General features: G+C 37.3%; 1 protein-coding gene across 4 annotated transcripts in view; it reads right to left on the reverse strand.

The window, feature by feature from the left end:
- The window catches only part of SH3RF1 (SH3 domain containing ring finger 1), a 182955-nt gene that overhangs the window by 61467 nt on the left and 104735 nt on the right, over window positions 1-16753 (reverse strand). For 3 of the 4 annotated variants that reach the window (XM_072795940.1, XM_072795939.1, XM_072795942.1), the window contains 2 exons: window positions 6093-6368; window positions 5167-5262 (listed from right to left, as the gene is read on the reverse strand). In XM_072795940.1, the coding sequence (XP_072652041.1) occupies window positions 5167-5262; window positions 6093-6368 (372 nt within the window). Of the gene's footprint in view, window positions 1-5166; window positions 5263-6092; window positions 6369-13888; window positions 14040-16753 lie in introns of those variants that run through there. The other variant, XM_072795941.1, reaches the window with a different exon arrangement.

The following is a 16753-nucleotide window of genomic DNA, read 5'->3' on the forward strand; positions in this document are numbered from 1 at the left end:
TAATGACACTTATAACTCAAAAATGTTATTTTAAAAATTGAGGATCCTTGACAATAAGGCCACTGCAGCTCTGCTCAAAGTAGTCAAAGGAATAATCCTAAGCAGGTGAAAATTCATCTCAGAAAGTATTAGGGAGTCATCTGTGTATTCGAGATAAATAATCAGTAGAGGATTCAAGATCTAACCCACAAAATATGGTTATCATTATTTGGTCTGGAAAAATTCTAAAGTAGGCACAACCAAATACTCACCCAACCTCATTCAAAAAGAAAAGAAAGATCTTATTAAGGTCATAGAACAGATCTTCTAGGCTTTGAGAAACAGAGATTCCTGAAATAACACTAAGATAAATCAGTGAGGAACTAGATGCCTAGGTAGTGAATGATGGGAGTATTAGCTGAAAAATGTAAAAGCTGGCAACATCTGAAAATCAATATGGTTTTGGTTTAGAACCTTTCACTCTAAAGGTTGTTAGGTTGCTCATTCATTCATACAACCAATATTTATTGAGAGCCAATGGGCAGATGCTGTACAAGGACTTCAGGGGACCAAGGTAAACCAGAAATAAGACAAGGTGCTACCCTTAGGAGCTCACTTCCTAATGGGGCAGGGAAATAGTAACCATATCAAGTAGTTACAGAGAATATAAAATGCTATAAAGGAACAACAATGCAGCTATCACATAACAGCTCTAACTAGGTGCTACAGTACTGCTTTTAAGCATCATTAGAATTAACTCACCCTATCAAGTAGTTCTATTGTACAAAAGAAGAGACAAGGACCAAAGTCACTTAGACACTTAGTGGTAGAGCAAAGACTTGAATCCCAGCCATCTGGGATTAGAGTCCAAGTTTCTCCCTACAACCACCATGTCAAGCAAGTGGAAGAGGAGGAACTACTTTAGATAAAGTGGTGAGGAAAAGTCTGTCAGAAGAAGTGACATTTGATCAGAGATCTGAAAAATGAGAAATATAGCCCTTCTTATTGGCAGGAACTAAAGAGTAAACATAGTTGTCTGTCTACTGGGCCATATCGACTTCATGCCATTTGCACATAAAAAATGCTTATCTTTATATTATAGCTATAGCAGAGTAGCAGGTTGCCAAATAATTTTTTTGTAGCTGTTAAAAAAATGAGCGATATTTCAAATGAATGACTAAGAATCAAAATAAAATGATAAACTTAATAGGGATCCCTGGGTGGCGCAGCGGTTTAGCGCCTGTCTTTGGCCCAGGGTGCGATCCTGGAGACCCGGGATCGAATCCCACATCGGGCTCCCAGTGCATGGAGCCTGCTTCTCCCTCTGCCTGTGTCTCTGCCTCTCTCTCTCTGTGTGTGTGTGACTATCATAAATAAATTAATTAATTAAAAAAAAGAAAAAAATAAACTTAATAGAAATTTATAGTTCACCAGAACCTACAATGCACAATGGTTGAAAACATTCCAAGTCCCATATTTAGCATTTACTTCATTCAAACATTTTTGCTTGCTAAGAATCATGTCATACTTGCTCAAATGAGTGCTAAACTTGAATGAGTCAGCTCTGAATTAATGACATTGTTAAAGTCTTCCATCCTATTTTGCAGAAGACTGGTATTTTTTTAACAAATAAAGAAGAAAGCTACTGATTTCTTTTTTAAGCTGCATTCAGTCCTTGACAAATATACCCTTTTATACATATCCTGGCATGGTGTCTTCAAGAATTCCTCAGATTTCCCTAAGAGACCCCTACCTCTTCCGACTTTCCAGCTTGCTCAAATCTAGGCAGATCTTGTCTAAGCAGAATAGAATCCACAACCTCTATGGCTCAACCCCAATCTTAGGAGCTTAAACAAAGGCTCCAAGAGAAGAATTCATGGCCATTTATATAGCCATTCTTTGTCCTACTCGCTTTCCTCAATCAGAAGCTCCCACTCTGCTCAAATCTTGAAGAATTTTGTACTTTCATAAGGGTAATTTGTGGCTATACCACACAACCATTTTATTACTTTATTCTAACACAGGTGCAGATTGTAGTACACAGATATGGGATGCTAAGGGAGAGAGAAAGAAGACAAGAAGGGAGGGCAAACTATTTCAGTAGCATTTCTAGTTCTTCAGTATCTCAATCCTCCCACTCAATTCTCTTTACCCACCTCTAATGTTCAGCTCCTTTCAATTTATCCCCACCCTCTAATTCCACAGCTGAACCTCTGACCCCATGATTCTACTCTAGGTCCATGATCCTATCCCTAGGCCCATTCTAGCATGTCTGCCATAACCAAGTCCCTTGAGCATTTCCATTAGCAAAGCCAACCAGCAGGAGTTGAGGGGGAGTTCCAGTTTCTGCTGACAGGCCTGTGGAGATCAGAGATGTCATTGTGAGACGCAGAATTCAATTCTGAACTCATTTCTTTCATTATATGTAGTGGTGAGATTCTCTTATTTGATCATTACTATACTCTGCCATATTCTGGATTACAGTTTAATCTGAGCTCCAAACACTACGCATAAAACACAGCAGTGCCAGACCCCTCAAAATATCTTATACTTTTGATCCTCTCAGAGCATCTGGGAGGAAGGTAACAGTTTTTGAAGCACTGTGAAAAAAACAAAAGCACCTAACAATCATAGAGACCTAAAAGTATATTTATAAGAGTCAAGAAAATGTTTTGTAAATGGATTTTTATAACACAGACTGTTTTTATACTGGGGATAGTCTGGGTCCTGAAGAGGTTTACAGAGCAAGAGAAAGACCATTTCAGGAAAAAGGCTCAGTTTTTGACTCCTTATAGTTGGCTTTAACCCATCTAAGACTGCCTTGTGTAAGACAGTCTATACTTTAAACAGTTCAATTTTGGTAGGTTGCTATTGAAATCCACCTCCCCTCAATTCCCCTGCAGGCTAAACCAGGTGTTACTAATCCCCAGATGCTCTGCTCCTACCAGAAACTTCAATCTGATGGCCTGACATCAAAGAAATGTTCACAGTTTCTTAGAGATAGCCAATTTGTTTATCTCGTCTCAACTAGCAAAATTCTGGTTCAAATGAGAAAAATATTCATTTGAAAGAAAGGAGGCAGGAGAATGAAAATACCTTCCACTTGGACAGACTTTTATCTTTCCAACTTAAGTTAGAATAAATAATCCCAAGTGACTCAAAATGACTCTGGATTTGCCAGGGGTGGATCTTTTACGCCTCTCTGCACAATTTTACACCTGCTCAATAACAAAAGTATAGCAATCCTTTTTCATGCATCACAAACCAAGTATTGGCATGTAATATTGATAATACCTAACAAGTAAAGACAGGTTTTCATTACTAATTTTGTGCTTACCCATGCTTTTCAGTGTAACTATTCAGATACTTGGAAATGCTTGTAATTTTCCATGACCCACAGCTAGAATATATAAATAATATATAGTAAGGATTGCCGGAGAGTTAAGAATTTTTTTTCTGTTGTTTACTTTCAAAGGAGAAAAAAATGTTTCAATAAATGAGAACATATGAAGGGTATGGATAAAATTCAAGACTCATACATGGTTTCAATTATTTTTCCATGGGTATACAGTAGTCAAACAGATTTTTAATGGAAATTTTGGCAATCTTACTGTCTATGGGAGAAGCTGAGTGCTAACTTCAATGACACAATTTGTCATTTTAGTTTTAAAAATCGTGCCAAAACAAATGCCTCAGACAAAAAGATGGAAAAATAAGTAATGGTGGTTTTTCTTTTTTATGTGCTTAAAACACATGCTTTGATATCTTAAATGACAGAACTACTTTCAATTACCCTAAACAACCTGTGTTCTTACTTTTTGGCTCTTGCACATGCCAGTCTTCCTGCGTGGATGTTCTTTTTGCCATAAAAATGCATTTCTTCCATTTATTTTGGTTAACCTTTATTTATCCATCACACAGATATGTACTAAGAACTCACTTCTTGGGACACCAGGATCAGGCGCAGTGCGTGATCCTGGAAACCTGGGATTGAGTCCTACATCGGGCTCCCCGTATGGAGCCTGCTTCTCCCTCTGCCTGTCTCTCTCATGAATAAATAAATAAATTATTTAAAAAAAAAAAAAAAGAACTCACTTCTTCTATAATCCTTCTGTGATCCCAGCTAACTTTGTATGGTTGTTTGCACTGTTTCATTCTTTAAAAATGCCTTTAATTTGTCTTCAGCAAGAAACTCATGACTAGAGGACATGAATGTTTATGATGTATGATGTAATGCAGCCTATTATAAATTGTAACATCCTATTTCATTTTTAATTTGTGTTATTCTTTAAAATAATACAATCATGTTATACATACTCTCTATAAAGACTTCAGTGAGTCAGGTTGGCCATAACCTTTCCGAGTAAAGCTGATTAAAAGGGGGAAAGAGGTGTGAGGTGTTGCAGAGAATGACATGGGGGAATATTTATTCATTTACTTTATGTTTGTTAGAGGCCTACTCTGCAAATCAGTTATAGTTCTGATCACCTGGCAGATAATGAAAAAAAAAATAAGTAAACAAATACACACTCACCTCCCACCTTATTCAGAACTTCATCAACCTTCTGATGCCAAAGCTGGCAAAGGAAATAGAACACCTGGAAACAGTATAGGTACTGATAGGAAGCATTAAGTACCATTTAACAAGACACAGGAATGCTTTAGCAGAGGGACAAAGTGGAGCTTCAAACATCTCAGAGTCTTCAGTAATTGTAGGCACGATAGAAGAACTCTTCCTAATCCACCCAGTGATCTGGGACAAGGCATTCCTGGTTCTTTGTGTTATGTGTTCTTCTCTTGCTTCTCCTCCTTCTCCTCCTTCTCCTCCTCCTGTCTTCTGCAGGCTAGAATTTTGTCTTTCTTCTTCTTTTTTTTAACCCCGGATTTATTGTGATATAATTGACATAAAACATTGTATTCATTTAAGGCGTACAACCTAATGATTTGCTGTGTGTATATACTGCAAAATGATCGTGAGGACTTCTTTTTTCTTAATTTTTTTTAATTAAAAAAATTTTTTTTTAAGTAGGCTTATGCCCAACAACTCTGAGATTAAGAGTTGTGTGCTCTACTGACTGAGCCAGCCAGGCACTCCTGGGAGAACTTCTGTATGCCCAAAATGCATAAATAAGATTTGTCTACTAAGCTGAGTACTAACATGATTGGATTTTCTACAGATTAACTTACCTCAACATATGAAATCGGAAATATTCCTATTTTGTCTGCCAGCATTCCTTCAGCCCAGTTTTCATCCACTCTACGGATCACAGTCAGAACATCATCCTGAAGAAACAGCAAACATTAGTCTACTTAATCCCATTTAGCTCATCATTTAATTTTTCTTTTCAATGAAGGGGCTCAAGTTTTAAAAGTACGTGAATTAAAATGCTATGACATATCTTTAGTACGTGAATCCAACGTTATCACGAACTAAATGGCCACTATCACAATCAAACTGTTGGTCCTCTCAGACAGTTATAAAACTATGAACTCCTTCTATACAAGGGTTGGCTGCGTATTTGGTTTAGATCCACAAATTATAACTTCAAATACTACCCATCTTAGGCTCTTAAGCTTCTGTTTTAGATTGATTCTCAGGCTCTTTTCACGTTCTCTCTCATAACATACCAAATTCCCATTTAAAAATGCATATCCTACTGCTTTTCTTTATTAAAAACACTATTGTGTTAATCTACTTAAAATTCTAAAGCATTTTATCAATTCAGTGGATATACTCCTGTGTGCTGTCAGCAAAGAAATTTATGTTTAAAATAAGAAAATAATGATGTTTCATTTTGTTATTCATAATTCAGTAAATTAAAACCCCTCAGTGGCACACACATCCTATAAAGTGGCTTAGAATTAAATTTAGGCTCTAAATATGAAAATGATACCACAAAGAATATCAACCAAAATTATCTTTCATTTAAGAACAGCCTATGCACAAAATATTTTTTTGTGACTTTAAGAAAACTGCTTCTGGGTATTTTTAAAAGCACAGTGAAATACTAAAACTATTTCTATCTTTTTACAAAAAGAAATACCGGCCATACTGCTGTGTATCCGGGTCCAGAGGAAGAGGCAGCAAACAGAAAATCTCATTCTAAATTTACCTTGGCAAATGGAAGGCAATCTTTGTCTGCTTCCTTGTCTTTCACTTCGAAGTCATAAAGTGCTTTGCACTGAGGTGGGGGCTGAGGTAATGGTTTGATAATCTGCACAAAATTGGTGGGGAAAAAGCCATGGATCCCGTTGACTTCCCCATGGTACCAATTTTCATCCACTTGTCGCCGCAAAATGATGATGTCACCTTTGCTGAATTTAAGGTCTCCGGGTTCTTTCCCTTCGTAGTTGTATAACGCTTTGGCACAAGGTAACTGAGGTATACCCTTAAGGAAAGAGATGAGTTTTAATTAAAGAATGATCCAAAAATGTCTGAAATTTTAACTGTGTTATCATCTTTAGTCAAGACTAACTCAACATAGAGCGCAGGTCTCTAGCGTTTAGTGGGTGGGAAAATGAAACATTTCCTGGAGAAAGTAACACATGAGCCAAGTCTTCAAGGACACATAGGAGTTAGCCACAAAGCTGGAGTGGAAGAATAAAAGAGAAAAGTGAGGCATTCAAAGCTGATAGGACAGCACCCATCAAGACAGGGAGCATGCTGTGCAGAGGGACTGGAGTTTTCTAAAGAATGCAGTGTTCCCAGACAGGAATTACAGAACATAAAGTGTAGGAGAAGTAGGCAGAAGCTAACTCATGGAGGGTCTTGAAAAACATGGTAAAGAGGTTCAAATGCTGTGTCCTTCAGGCAATGACAAGCCCTCACAGGTGTGAAATACAGATGGCCATGGCAAGAAGCATGGGTCAGGAGATGAATCTGGCATTAGAGTGGGAAACGGACAGAAGGGGACAGGCAGGCAGACAGCTTATGAGCAAAGCACAGGCCTAAATTACTTGAAAAAAAATTTTTTTTACAGCCTAATCTTTCTAATGAAGTAGAGGAATATGAAACATTACTCATAGTACTGCCCTCTCCCTGGGCTCCTCTATCTCCCCACTCCCCCAAAAAAGTGGATCTAAGTTTTATACCCTTGAGGCAACAGAACTTCATAATACAGTTTTTAAAATTTACTTTGGTTTCTAGTCAGAGATTTAGAGTCTGGCCTACTCCCTAAGCCAAACTTTTTTTTTTTTTTGGTTAAATATTTTTGTTTGGCCTAAGAGGAATAGCCAATTCTTGGCTCTCGAAATGCTATTGGCAGTCATCTTGTGTTGGCTTGATCCATGTGATGTTGCATTTGGTTAATGAGAGCTGCTCTCAAGGCCAATATCCCAAGGAGGTGGGAGCTGAGCCTTCCAGAAGTTCTGAAACCGTCACATGCCCTCTGACTTTTGGACCCTGCCTTAAGATCTTGCCTATGAAAGCATGACTCCTATTATCTGGCCATGAATCTTATAAACAATTCTGCTGTGCCCTTTGGTTTCTGCAGAAGGAAAATGCCCATCAGGAAATCTGGTGCCTCACAATCCTGTGAACTTTAGTTGTATCTCTTCAGTGTCCAACTTTGTGGGATGATTCTAATTTTCGTCTCTCACAGAGATGCCTCACTACATTCTCTATTTTATTACATATTTCTTGAAGTCAGGTTATCATAATAACTAATTTTCCCAAGATAGATTTGAGAAAGTAACAATAAATAAACAGAGAAATAAGTATCACTGTGAAAGAGGGCAAGAGTGATCAAACCAGAGACAGAGCACTGGCAAGTACTGTAATAAACCAACTTCTGGAACAAGTTGATAGCACCATGATCAGGCATTTTCAAGGAGGTTGGAAACACAGACGCTGGAAGCCAGAAAACCTGGGTTTGAATCCCAGCTCAGCCACTCACAAGCTATGTGATCTTGAGAAGGTTAACCTCTCCGTGCCTCAATTTCTTCATCTGGGTTGTTCTGGGGATTTAGTAAACCACTACAAAAGGCCCAGCAGTTAGTAAGTGCTACATGCATGAACTATCATCATCATTGTCCAGTATGAAATGCCTTGTTCACCAGTGAAACACAGCACCTGGAAATGTATTTGTGTCTATGCAGCTGGATGCTTCTCCTTTTGGATGAATTCACATAGCAATTATATTTTTAATACATATTCACTATATAGCAATGTAAAGAATGTTCCTCCTAGGAAGTGCTGGGATTTTGAACTGTGAATTTCTGAAGCACACATTTGTTTTCTAAGTGAAATCCATTCATCTTCTGGTTGAACAGAAGAAATTACAAATTCACTGACATGCACAGTTTAATAGGGGATGGCATTTTAGATGTGGCTGTAGTTCATCTTGACAGGGCTAATGTAAGGCATTGGAAGCCTGCATGAATTAATTGAAAATCCTATTACAAACTCGGTGACAAATAACTCTATTCACCATAATGGCCTATTCTCTTGATCTTTTCCCCACCTCAATTAGCTCTGTTTGGCCCACTCTGTCCAAATCCATGCCAGCCAAATCCATGCACCAAGACTTAGCACTCTTAGAAACTACTCTGAACTGCCCCTTGAAGAGATCTGTAAAATTCTCAAAAAACCACAGTATGGTTCTTTTGTGACATGCTCATGTGGGAACTAAAGGAATTTATTTCTTCACAGATCACTTCCACACACCAGTAGCCCAATGGGCTTATTAACTTTTCTACTAAAGCAAATCTATTAAGTATTCCTAAAATCACACATTCTTAATACAATGAATGGCAAGGATAAAATTTATGATAACAGTGATATACATTATGATTAGCCTAGTTACATCTTTGAGACTGCAACCTAAAATTCATTAATTCACACTGATTTGCCAAATCTGGACTGCTAAGGTTATTTCAATGATCAATAACCACAGAGAAAGAATCATAAAGCTTATGGCAATCTAATCCTTGAGCAGACATTTGTGCATCTGGCTGTGTTTTTCCATGGTGTTCTTTTTCAAATAATTCTAAGAGGCTAAAAAGCCAGTTTGTGTTAAGTTTCTCAAAAGAAGGTTTCCCACATTAAATAAAATGAATTCGACTCTGATTTCAAATCAAGCAAAGTTCAGTGATCTTTAAAAGACTTATTCCCACACAGACTACAGATGATTAAGGATAAATGGTCAAACGACTTGGAAAAGCAATAAAAGAACGCATTTTCCTTTTGCAACATCTGAAAGATAAAGCCAAAACAATTGGTTTGATAGCCTCGGACTACTCTTGTGGATAAAATACGTCCCAGGCCCAAGGAGGCAATGCCTTCTCATTCATCTCCTTGGAAAGGTCTGGGAGTCATGTCATCGCCCAGGCCCTTTGCCCTCTATGCCTTCAGCAGGCTTTCCAAACGGCTGCCTTTCTTCTGTATCCTCTCATCAGGCCAAGGCCCCCGAGGATCTGCAGAGCTTACATTTCACTTGGCTACACATGAAAGGGAGGCTTAAAAGGAGAGAAAGCCAGAGAGAAACTGACTCTGCAGTCTAACCTTGGGTTTGCAGCTGTCATTCATGCTGCCAGCTTTATCAAAAACCTTGGCAATTTAGATAGGTGAGCTATTATAATAATTCTTAATCAGAAATAATTTTCAATAAATAGTGACTATTTTACTTATTTAAAATAATAAATATGACAATGGGCCAGTTTTACTCTTCAACTAATTCTCCTTCTACATTATATATACAGATTTTTTTTTAATGTATACAGATATTTTATATAACATTAAAATCCTATGGTGGGGATCCCTGGATGGCTCAGTGGTTTAGCGTCTGCCTTTGGCCTGGGCATGATCCTGGAGTCCAGGGATCAAGTCCCGCATCTGGCTCCCTGTATGGAGCCTGCTTCTCCCTCTGCCTGTGTCTCTGCCTCTCTCTCTCTCTCTCTCTTTCTCTCTCTCTGTGTCTCTCATGAATAAATAAATAAAATCTTCAAAAAATAAAATCCTTATGAGACCTGCACACAAATATTTTTGATTAAACACTCTACACTCCATTTTTGTACCATCAAGCGTATTCCAATATATCTGGCAAAGTGCTACTTGATGATGTGGCTGAGATTCTGATGGGTAAATAAAACATTCACTGCCAATTTATTTTATAGACTCTAAATGCCAATGCCCAGATATACATGCAAGACAGCGTCTTTAAATTCAAATCCCTTCATGCATTTCTTACTGCTCCATAAAGTAAAAGAGATTCAATGACCTACTAAAAAGAGTATCTGGAAGATACTCTTGCTGTAGGAGCAGTACCACAGGGTGTATAATTTAATAATTTAGTTATAACTAAATGGGCACAAACTATGGCTGATTTCTACTTGACTTTCAGAAACTTCCCAGAAAGAACTGAAGCACAAAAAAATTACAAGAATATAAAGTATTACACACAGAGTAACAGTTAGCAAAATGGGTTCAAAAAAGGATTTTTAAAATGTGGCTCAGTCAGTTAAGCATCTGCCTTTGGCTCAGGTCATGATCCCAGAGTCCTGGGATCAAGCCCTGTACCAAGCTTCCTGCTCAGCAGGGAGTCCACTTGTCCCTCTCCACCCCTGCTTGTGCACTCTCACTCTCTCTCTGTCTCAAATGAATAAATAAAATCTTTTATAAATATATAAATTAATTGTCCTTTGTACAACAAAATACATGTTGGCTTTTCCCCACAATGTGAAAATCTATCAGAATATACCAATAGTATATCACAAAAATACTGATTCTTTAATAGTTAATAAGTATTAAGTATTGATTGCAAGATGCCTACGTTGGATTATTACTCAACTATTATTCCATCACTTGGAATGTTTCAACTTCAATATAACCAACATCCAAGATGAATACTACAAGTTATTTTTCCAAAGCAGTATCAGAAGGGACTGAGAATCCCATAATCCCATGATAGTCCATCTTTTTATCTGTACTTTCCTTTAAACTTTATTTATGGAGAGTACTGTGCTAGGACATTTTATCTGATGATCACTTTCTTAAGCTACCATCTGCCATCCACCCCAAGACAGTCACATAAAATCTTCTCATCAGACTCACTTCAATCATTATCTGCCAGCACTTTGAGGATGGTAGTTGTGAATAAACAAAAATGAAGAAATACATGTTTTCTTCATTCACATTTATTCCCTGTCTGCTCCTTCTCCTCACCGTCAGCAACTGCAGCTCAACCCACAAGCCCTCATGGAGTTTCTGTCCCAACTCATGACTAAACAGCACTCAGCCAGTTACAGCTTTCAGCCTTGTTGTTTTAGTGATATCAATCAGTGTTTTAGGGAAAGGGTGGAGGGAGAAAAAAACAAACCCAAGGTTTAAAAGAGAGGAGACAAAGTAGCCTCTTTCTCACCCATTTCCCTGGGCAGTATTCTCACTGCTTCTTACTCAAATGATAATACATAATCATTTATTTAATCAATACTCAATCAAATGTAAATACAGAATGAAATACATTGAGGTCAAAAGATTATGTTCAAACATCCAGAGAGAGAATGAAGACAGTTTTCCAAACTTAAGAAAAAAATTATATGAGATTCTAAATTTTTTTCTAGGACTGCAGTATAGGGAATAGATAAATCCACCTATGTGGGGTAGATTCAGGCCTCAATGGGGCTCCCCTCTCCTACTTGTCCAGGAAGGCCTGAGGGGGCACTCAAGCACAGTATGAAAAGCTGTGTTATGGGGGGGGAGAAGTGATCTAAGTGGACTGAGTACACTGTTTAGGAAATACCTAGATTTAAGAGATTAAAAAAAAAACCTAAGGATTTGAGAGGTAGGAAGAGAACAAGCAGAATCTTTCTATCACGATAACCTATCTCAATGTCTGTGAATAAATTCTTGCTGAATAAATAAATTAATGAATTTATCTCTAGGTGGCTGGGGTCTATGACGTGAAAGGCGAAATGTAAAAATAGCATACCTAAGGAAAAGCAACTTAAAAGACAATTCTGTGGATAGTCAGGCTCACCAGCTGAAATGTATTGTACAATATATGCACCTATGTATTTCTGTGCCTCTCGTACTCCTCATGAATAGCAGATCGTGAGCCCATCCTTTGGAAACTGTCTTCAGTGCCTCCTATGGAACACAGTATACGGTGGCTGCTTGACACTGAGACGTAGGAGGAGCAGAAACACTGTGGAAAGAATTTCATTCCTCATTCCCAAAGGCTGCTGGGAAGCATGAAGCACATGAAGGTGCCACAGAAAACCCTAAGGAAATGTGAGCAAGTCTGCTCACCTGGTGTCCACTTCAATGTGCTCTAGAAACATGACTAAAAACATGATCTGTTCTGGAAATGGCCAATTGAATTTGTACTAAACAAAATGCTGGCATTTAAAAAATGTGAAACAAATTATATAGCAAACCATAGCAAACAAATATTTTCCTTTCAAATTCATCTGGCGGTTATGAGGAAATAGTCACGTAGTTGATATATAGCTTTTTTTCTTAGCTGGCCTTAAGAAGGGGGTATCCAACTGACAGGCAAATCATTACAGAAAAAAACTTACTGTATTTCTCTAAGGGAAGACAGCTATTGAGAATGCAGTCACGGAAATAAAATACAGGAAATTTATGTCACTCATTGCCCTGAATATTAGTTTTCTGTTTCATCACATGTTTAATAATTACAATAGTGTTTTGCAAAGAGGAAGAAAAGTTATTGGGAAAATTCTCTGCAGTAACATGAGCTATCATCTTGGGGATTCATGGCAGGATGAGGGATGTTTCCTGGTAAAAGGTCAAGTTTCTGTCTATTTGAAAAAGTTTGATTCCTGGCAAGGAATCTGCCCCTGCCCTTTCCTAAACCTCCCACCTGCCCGTGGGGGCGTGGGACTAGATGAAGAAGAATGACTGTGTATCAGAATGCTATGTGGCCCTTGCCTAATCCTTACAGAAACCCAGAAATTTAGGGGAGTCAAAAATACAGAGGCAGAGGGGTCTGTGGGAGTAGGTTTTTAATTTAAATAGAAAGATCAGGGATCCCTGGGTGGCGCAGCGGTTTGGCGCCTGCCTTTGGCCCAGGGCGCGATCCTGGAGACCCGGGATCGAATCCCACATCGGGCTCCCGGTGCATGGAGCCTGCTTCTCCCTCTGCCTGTGTCTCTGCCTCTCTCTCTCTCTCTCTCTATGTGACTATCATAAATAAATAAAAATTTAAAAAAAAAATAAATAAATAAATAAATAGAAAGATCAGGTACGGTCCCAATCTCATTCAATGGCCTGGTTTTAGACTTTTTTTTGGGGGGGGGGGAATCCAATGTTTCCATTAATATCCCAAAGAGAGACACTCATAATTTAGACATGATATTATTTATGAAAGACAGTTCATAGTTTCAGAGTAAAATAACATTGTAATAAACCCACATGTATATGGGCAATTAGACAAAAGTGCCAAAGCACTTCAATTTAAGATAAGAAAGTATTTTCAACAGATGGTTCTGGGATAATTGGAAGCCCATATGGGGAAAAAATGAGTCTTGACTCCTACCTCACATCATATACAAAAATAATTTGAGATGAACCCCAAAAACCAAACGTAGAAGTTAAAACTAAGTTTTCCAGAAGAAAGCACAGATTAGTGATTAGATAGATCAACAAATAAATCAATCATAAAAATTTATAAATTAGACTTCATAAAATTGGAAAATTCTGTCCATCAAAAGACAATTGAGAAAATAATTTTAATCTGGAAATACAAAGAACTTCTACAAATCAACAACAAACAATGAATTTAAAAACAGACATGATATGAAGATAATAATTCAAGAAGGAAATGATTGATTATACAGCCATGTAAAGGTATTCAGCACCATTAGTGAAATGCAAAATAAAACCATAATGAGATATTCTTTCACAGTCATTAAAATGAAATTTAAAAGACTGACAACAGGGACTGACCAAGAGGTGACTCAGTTGGTTGAGCATCTATCTGACTCTTGGTTTTGGCTCAGGTCATCATCTCATGGGCTGTGGGTTTGAGCTCTGTGTCAGGCTCTGAGCTCAGCACAGAGTCTGGCTGAGATTCTCTTTCTTCTTCCTTTGCCCCTCTTCCTCCTACCTCCTTCCCTCCATCTCTCTCTCTCTCTCTCTCTCTCTCTAGTAAGTAAATCTTTAAAAATAAATAAATAAATAAATAAATAAATAAATAACAGAAAATGCTGTCGAAGATACAGACCAAACAGAACTCAGATACATTGCTAGTGGGAGTCTAAAATGGTACAACCACTTTGGAAAGCTGTTTGACAATTTCTTATCAAGCTATTCATACACCTGCTCTATGACCTAACAATTCTAATTCTAGGTAATAATCAGGAAATGAAGACATATGTCCACACAAAGACCAGTAACAGAAATGTCATTGCAGCACTATTTATAACACCAAAAACTGAAAAACAAATGTCCATCAACCAGAGAAAAGATAATGAAATCCTTAAGTTATAAAAAAAAAAAAAAAGTGATACACGAGTGAAAAAAATAAAATTAATACTACACATTTATATGACCTCAAGAATAGGTAAAATCATTCTATTGTAATATAAATCAGAACAGTAGTTGTCTATAGGGATTGGGGAATAGAAATGGAAGGGTGAATGATGGAAATTTCTGAGATTAGAGATAGATTCTACATTTTGAAGGGATGTTGATTACCCAGCTATACAAATGTGTGAAAACATATTAAATTGTACACTTAAGAACTACAATTCATATAGGCCAATTTTATCTCAATATTAAAATATATGGGGCACCTGGGTGGCTCAGTGGTTGAGCATCTGTCTTTGGGTCAGGTCATGATCCTGGAATCCTGGGATCAAGTCCTACATCAGGCTCCCTGTTAGGAGCCTGCTTCTCCCTCTGCCTGCGTCTCTGCTTCTCTCTGTATCGCTCATAAATAAATGAGTAAATAAATAAATAAATAAATTCTTTTACGTGTGTGTGTGTGTGTGTGTGTATATAAACAGTAGCAGCACTTAGAAATAAAAATTGAAATAACCACATATACCGAATATGTGACCATGTATGCACATGGAGGAAAAGATACAAAAGTATCACAGTGAATAACTTATGGCAATCAGGAGAACAGCAAAACTGGCAATATAAGAAATCTGAAGCCCAGATGTATGGAGATTAGTGCCTAGAAAGATGGCTCCTTTTTGAAAAGGAAACCCATCACTGACATACAGAGTATGTGTACATAATATAGGGTCTCTGCTATAATCTGACCTGACACTTAGCACCAGTCAGGTGTTCAGTAGATGTCCATGCTACATTCTGAATCCCATAAACAGAATGAACAGAGAGCTGTAGCAGGTTCCATGGGGAGTGGTATAGATGATAGAAGTGTTGGAAAATACGATGGAAAAGCTGCAGAAGGTGAAATATATCAGTGGGGCAGTATGAAAGTAAGTATTCAAATACAATGAAAAGGCGTTACACAAGGAAAGTAAATTGGCTTCATATTCACTGAAGAAAAAATAAAGGCTTAAACTGATGTATGTATTATTTAAGTTGGAGAAAAGAATTTTTTGCCAGTGAGGGTTGTTAAATACTGCAATGGATTATTCTATCTCTTTCACTGGAGACTTTTAAAAATAGGACAATCTGGGATCCCTGGGTGGCGCAGCGGTTTGGCGCCTGCCTTTGGCCCAGGGCGCGATCCTGGAGACCCGGGATCGAATCCCACGTCGGGCTCCCGGTGCATGGAGCCTGCTTCTCCCTCTGCCTGTGTCTCTGCCTCTCTCTCTCTCTCTCTGTGTGTGACTATCATGGATAAATAAAAATTTAAAAAAAAAAAAAAAAAAAAAAAAAAAAAAAAAAAAAAAAAAAAAATAGGACAATCTCACAAGTTTGGTTCTGTCCAAAGGCAAAGGAACAAAGATTATGATGCATGATCTCTGGTAAGACTATGATTTCTTTGGCAATAAGACCATTTGAAAGAGCAATTGTATTCTTGATGATTTTGTAATTTGTTTCTTTTTTTTAGGAGTGGAATCTCAAGAATAAAGAAAGTACTAAGGTATGGGAGAGTGAGCTAGGAGAGGGCATTTAGAAAGAAAACAAAAGGAGAATATGAATTAGTTTGCAGAAATCAAATCAAATCAAGTCAGCCTCAATACTCCAAAATCTATCACAACCTGTTGCAATGTTACTTGCAAAAGTAGAGGCAAGCTCAGCTATGGTCAGTCACACCAGGTCCTCTTTTATCTCATTATTTTTGTTTATGTCAAAAAGTAATACATAATATGTGTGTTATTGTTACTACTCTCCATAAGAGTGCTCTGCCAGTTAATTAATATGAAGTTTACACAGTGAAGACTAAGTAATTACTGCAGGATAATATCCTCTTACTTTGAAATAAATCTATTACAAGGACATAAAACCAATCCTGTGAAACCCATTGGGTAGAATCAGATCTTTAAAAGATAATTAAGTCTTCATTAAAAGAAAAAAACTCAATCTACATGCATATGCTTTGGAGTTTTGGCTTTCAAAAATTTTTTAAGTATTAACTGAATGTAGAGACAATCTTATAGTTATTTCAACAAATCTCTTTTACCTTTAAGTCTGTTGTAAAATGATACTTTAAAAATATCTGTAAATATTCTGCAATACTTAAATAAGTGTTACTAGAAAATGCAAATTGCTTTTAATCTAATTTTTCTATTACATGACTACACAAGAAATGCTATGAAGAAAAAAATATTTGCAATGGATAATTTTACCAATAGATAATTATTTTAAAATGAGTAGTTTATTGAAACTTTT

Source organism: Canis lupus, chromosome 24 (genome assembly GCF_048164855.1).
Source record: "Canis lupus baileyi chromosome 24, mCanLup2.hap1, whole genome shotgun sequence".
Lineage (NCBI taxonomy): Eukaryota > Metazoa > Chordata > Mammalia > Carnivora > Canidae > Canis > Canis lupus.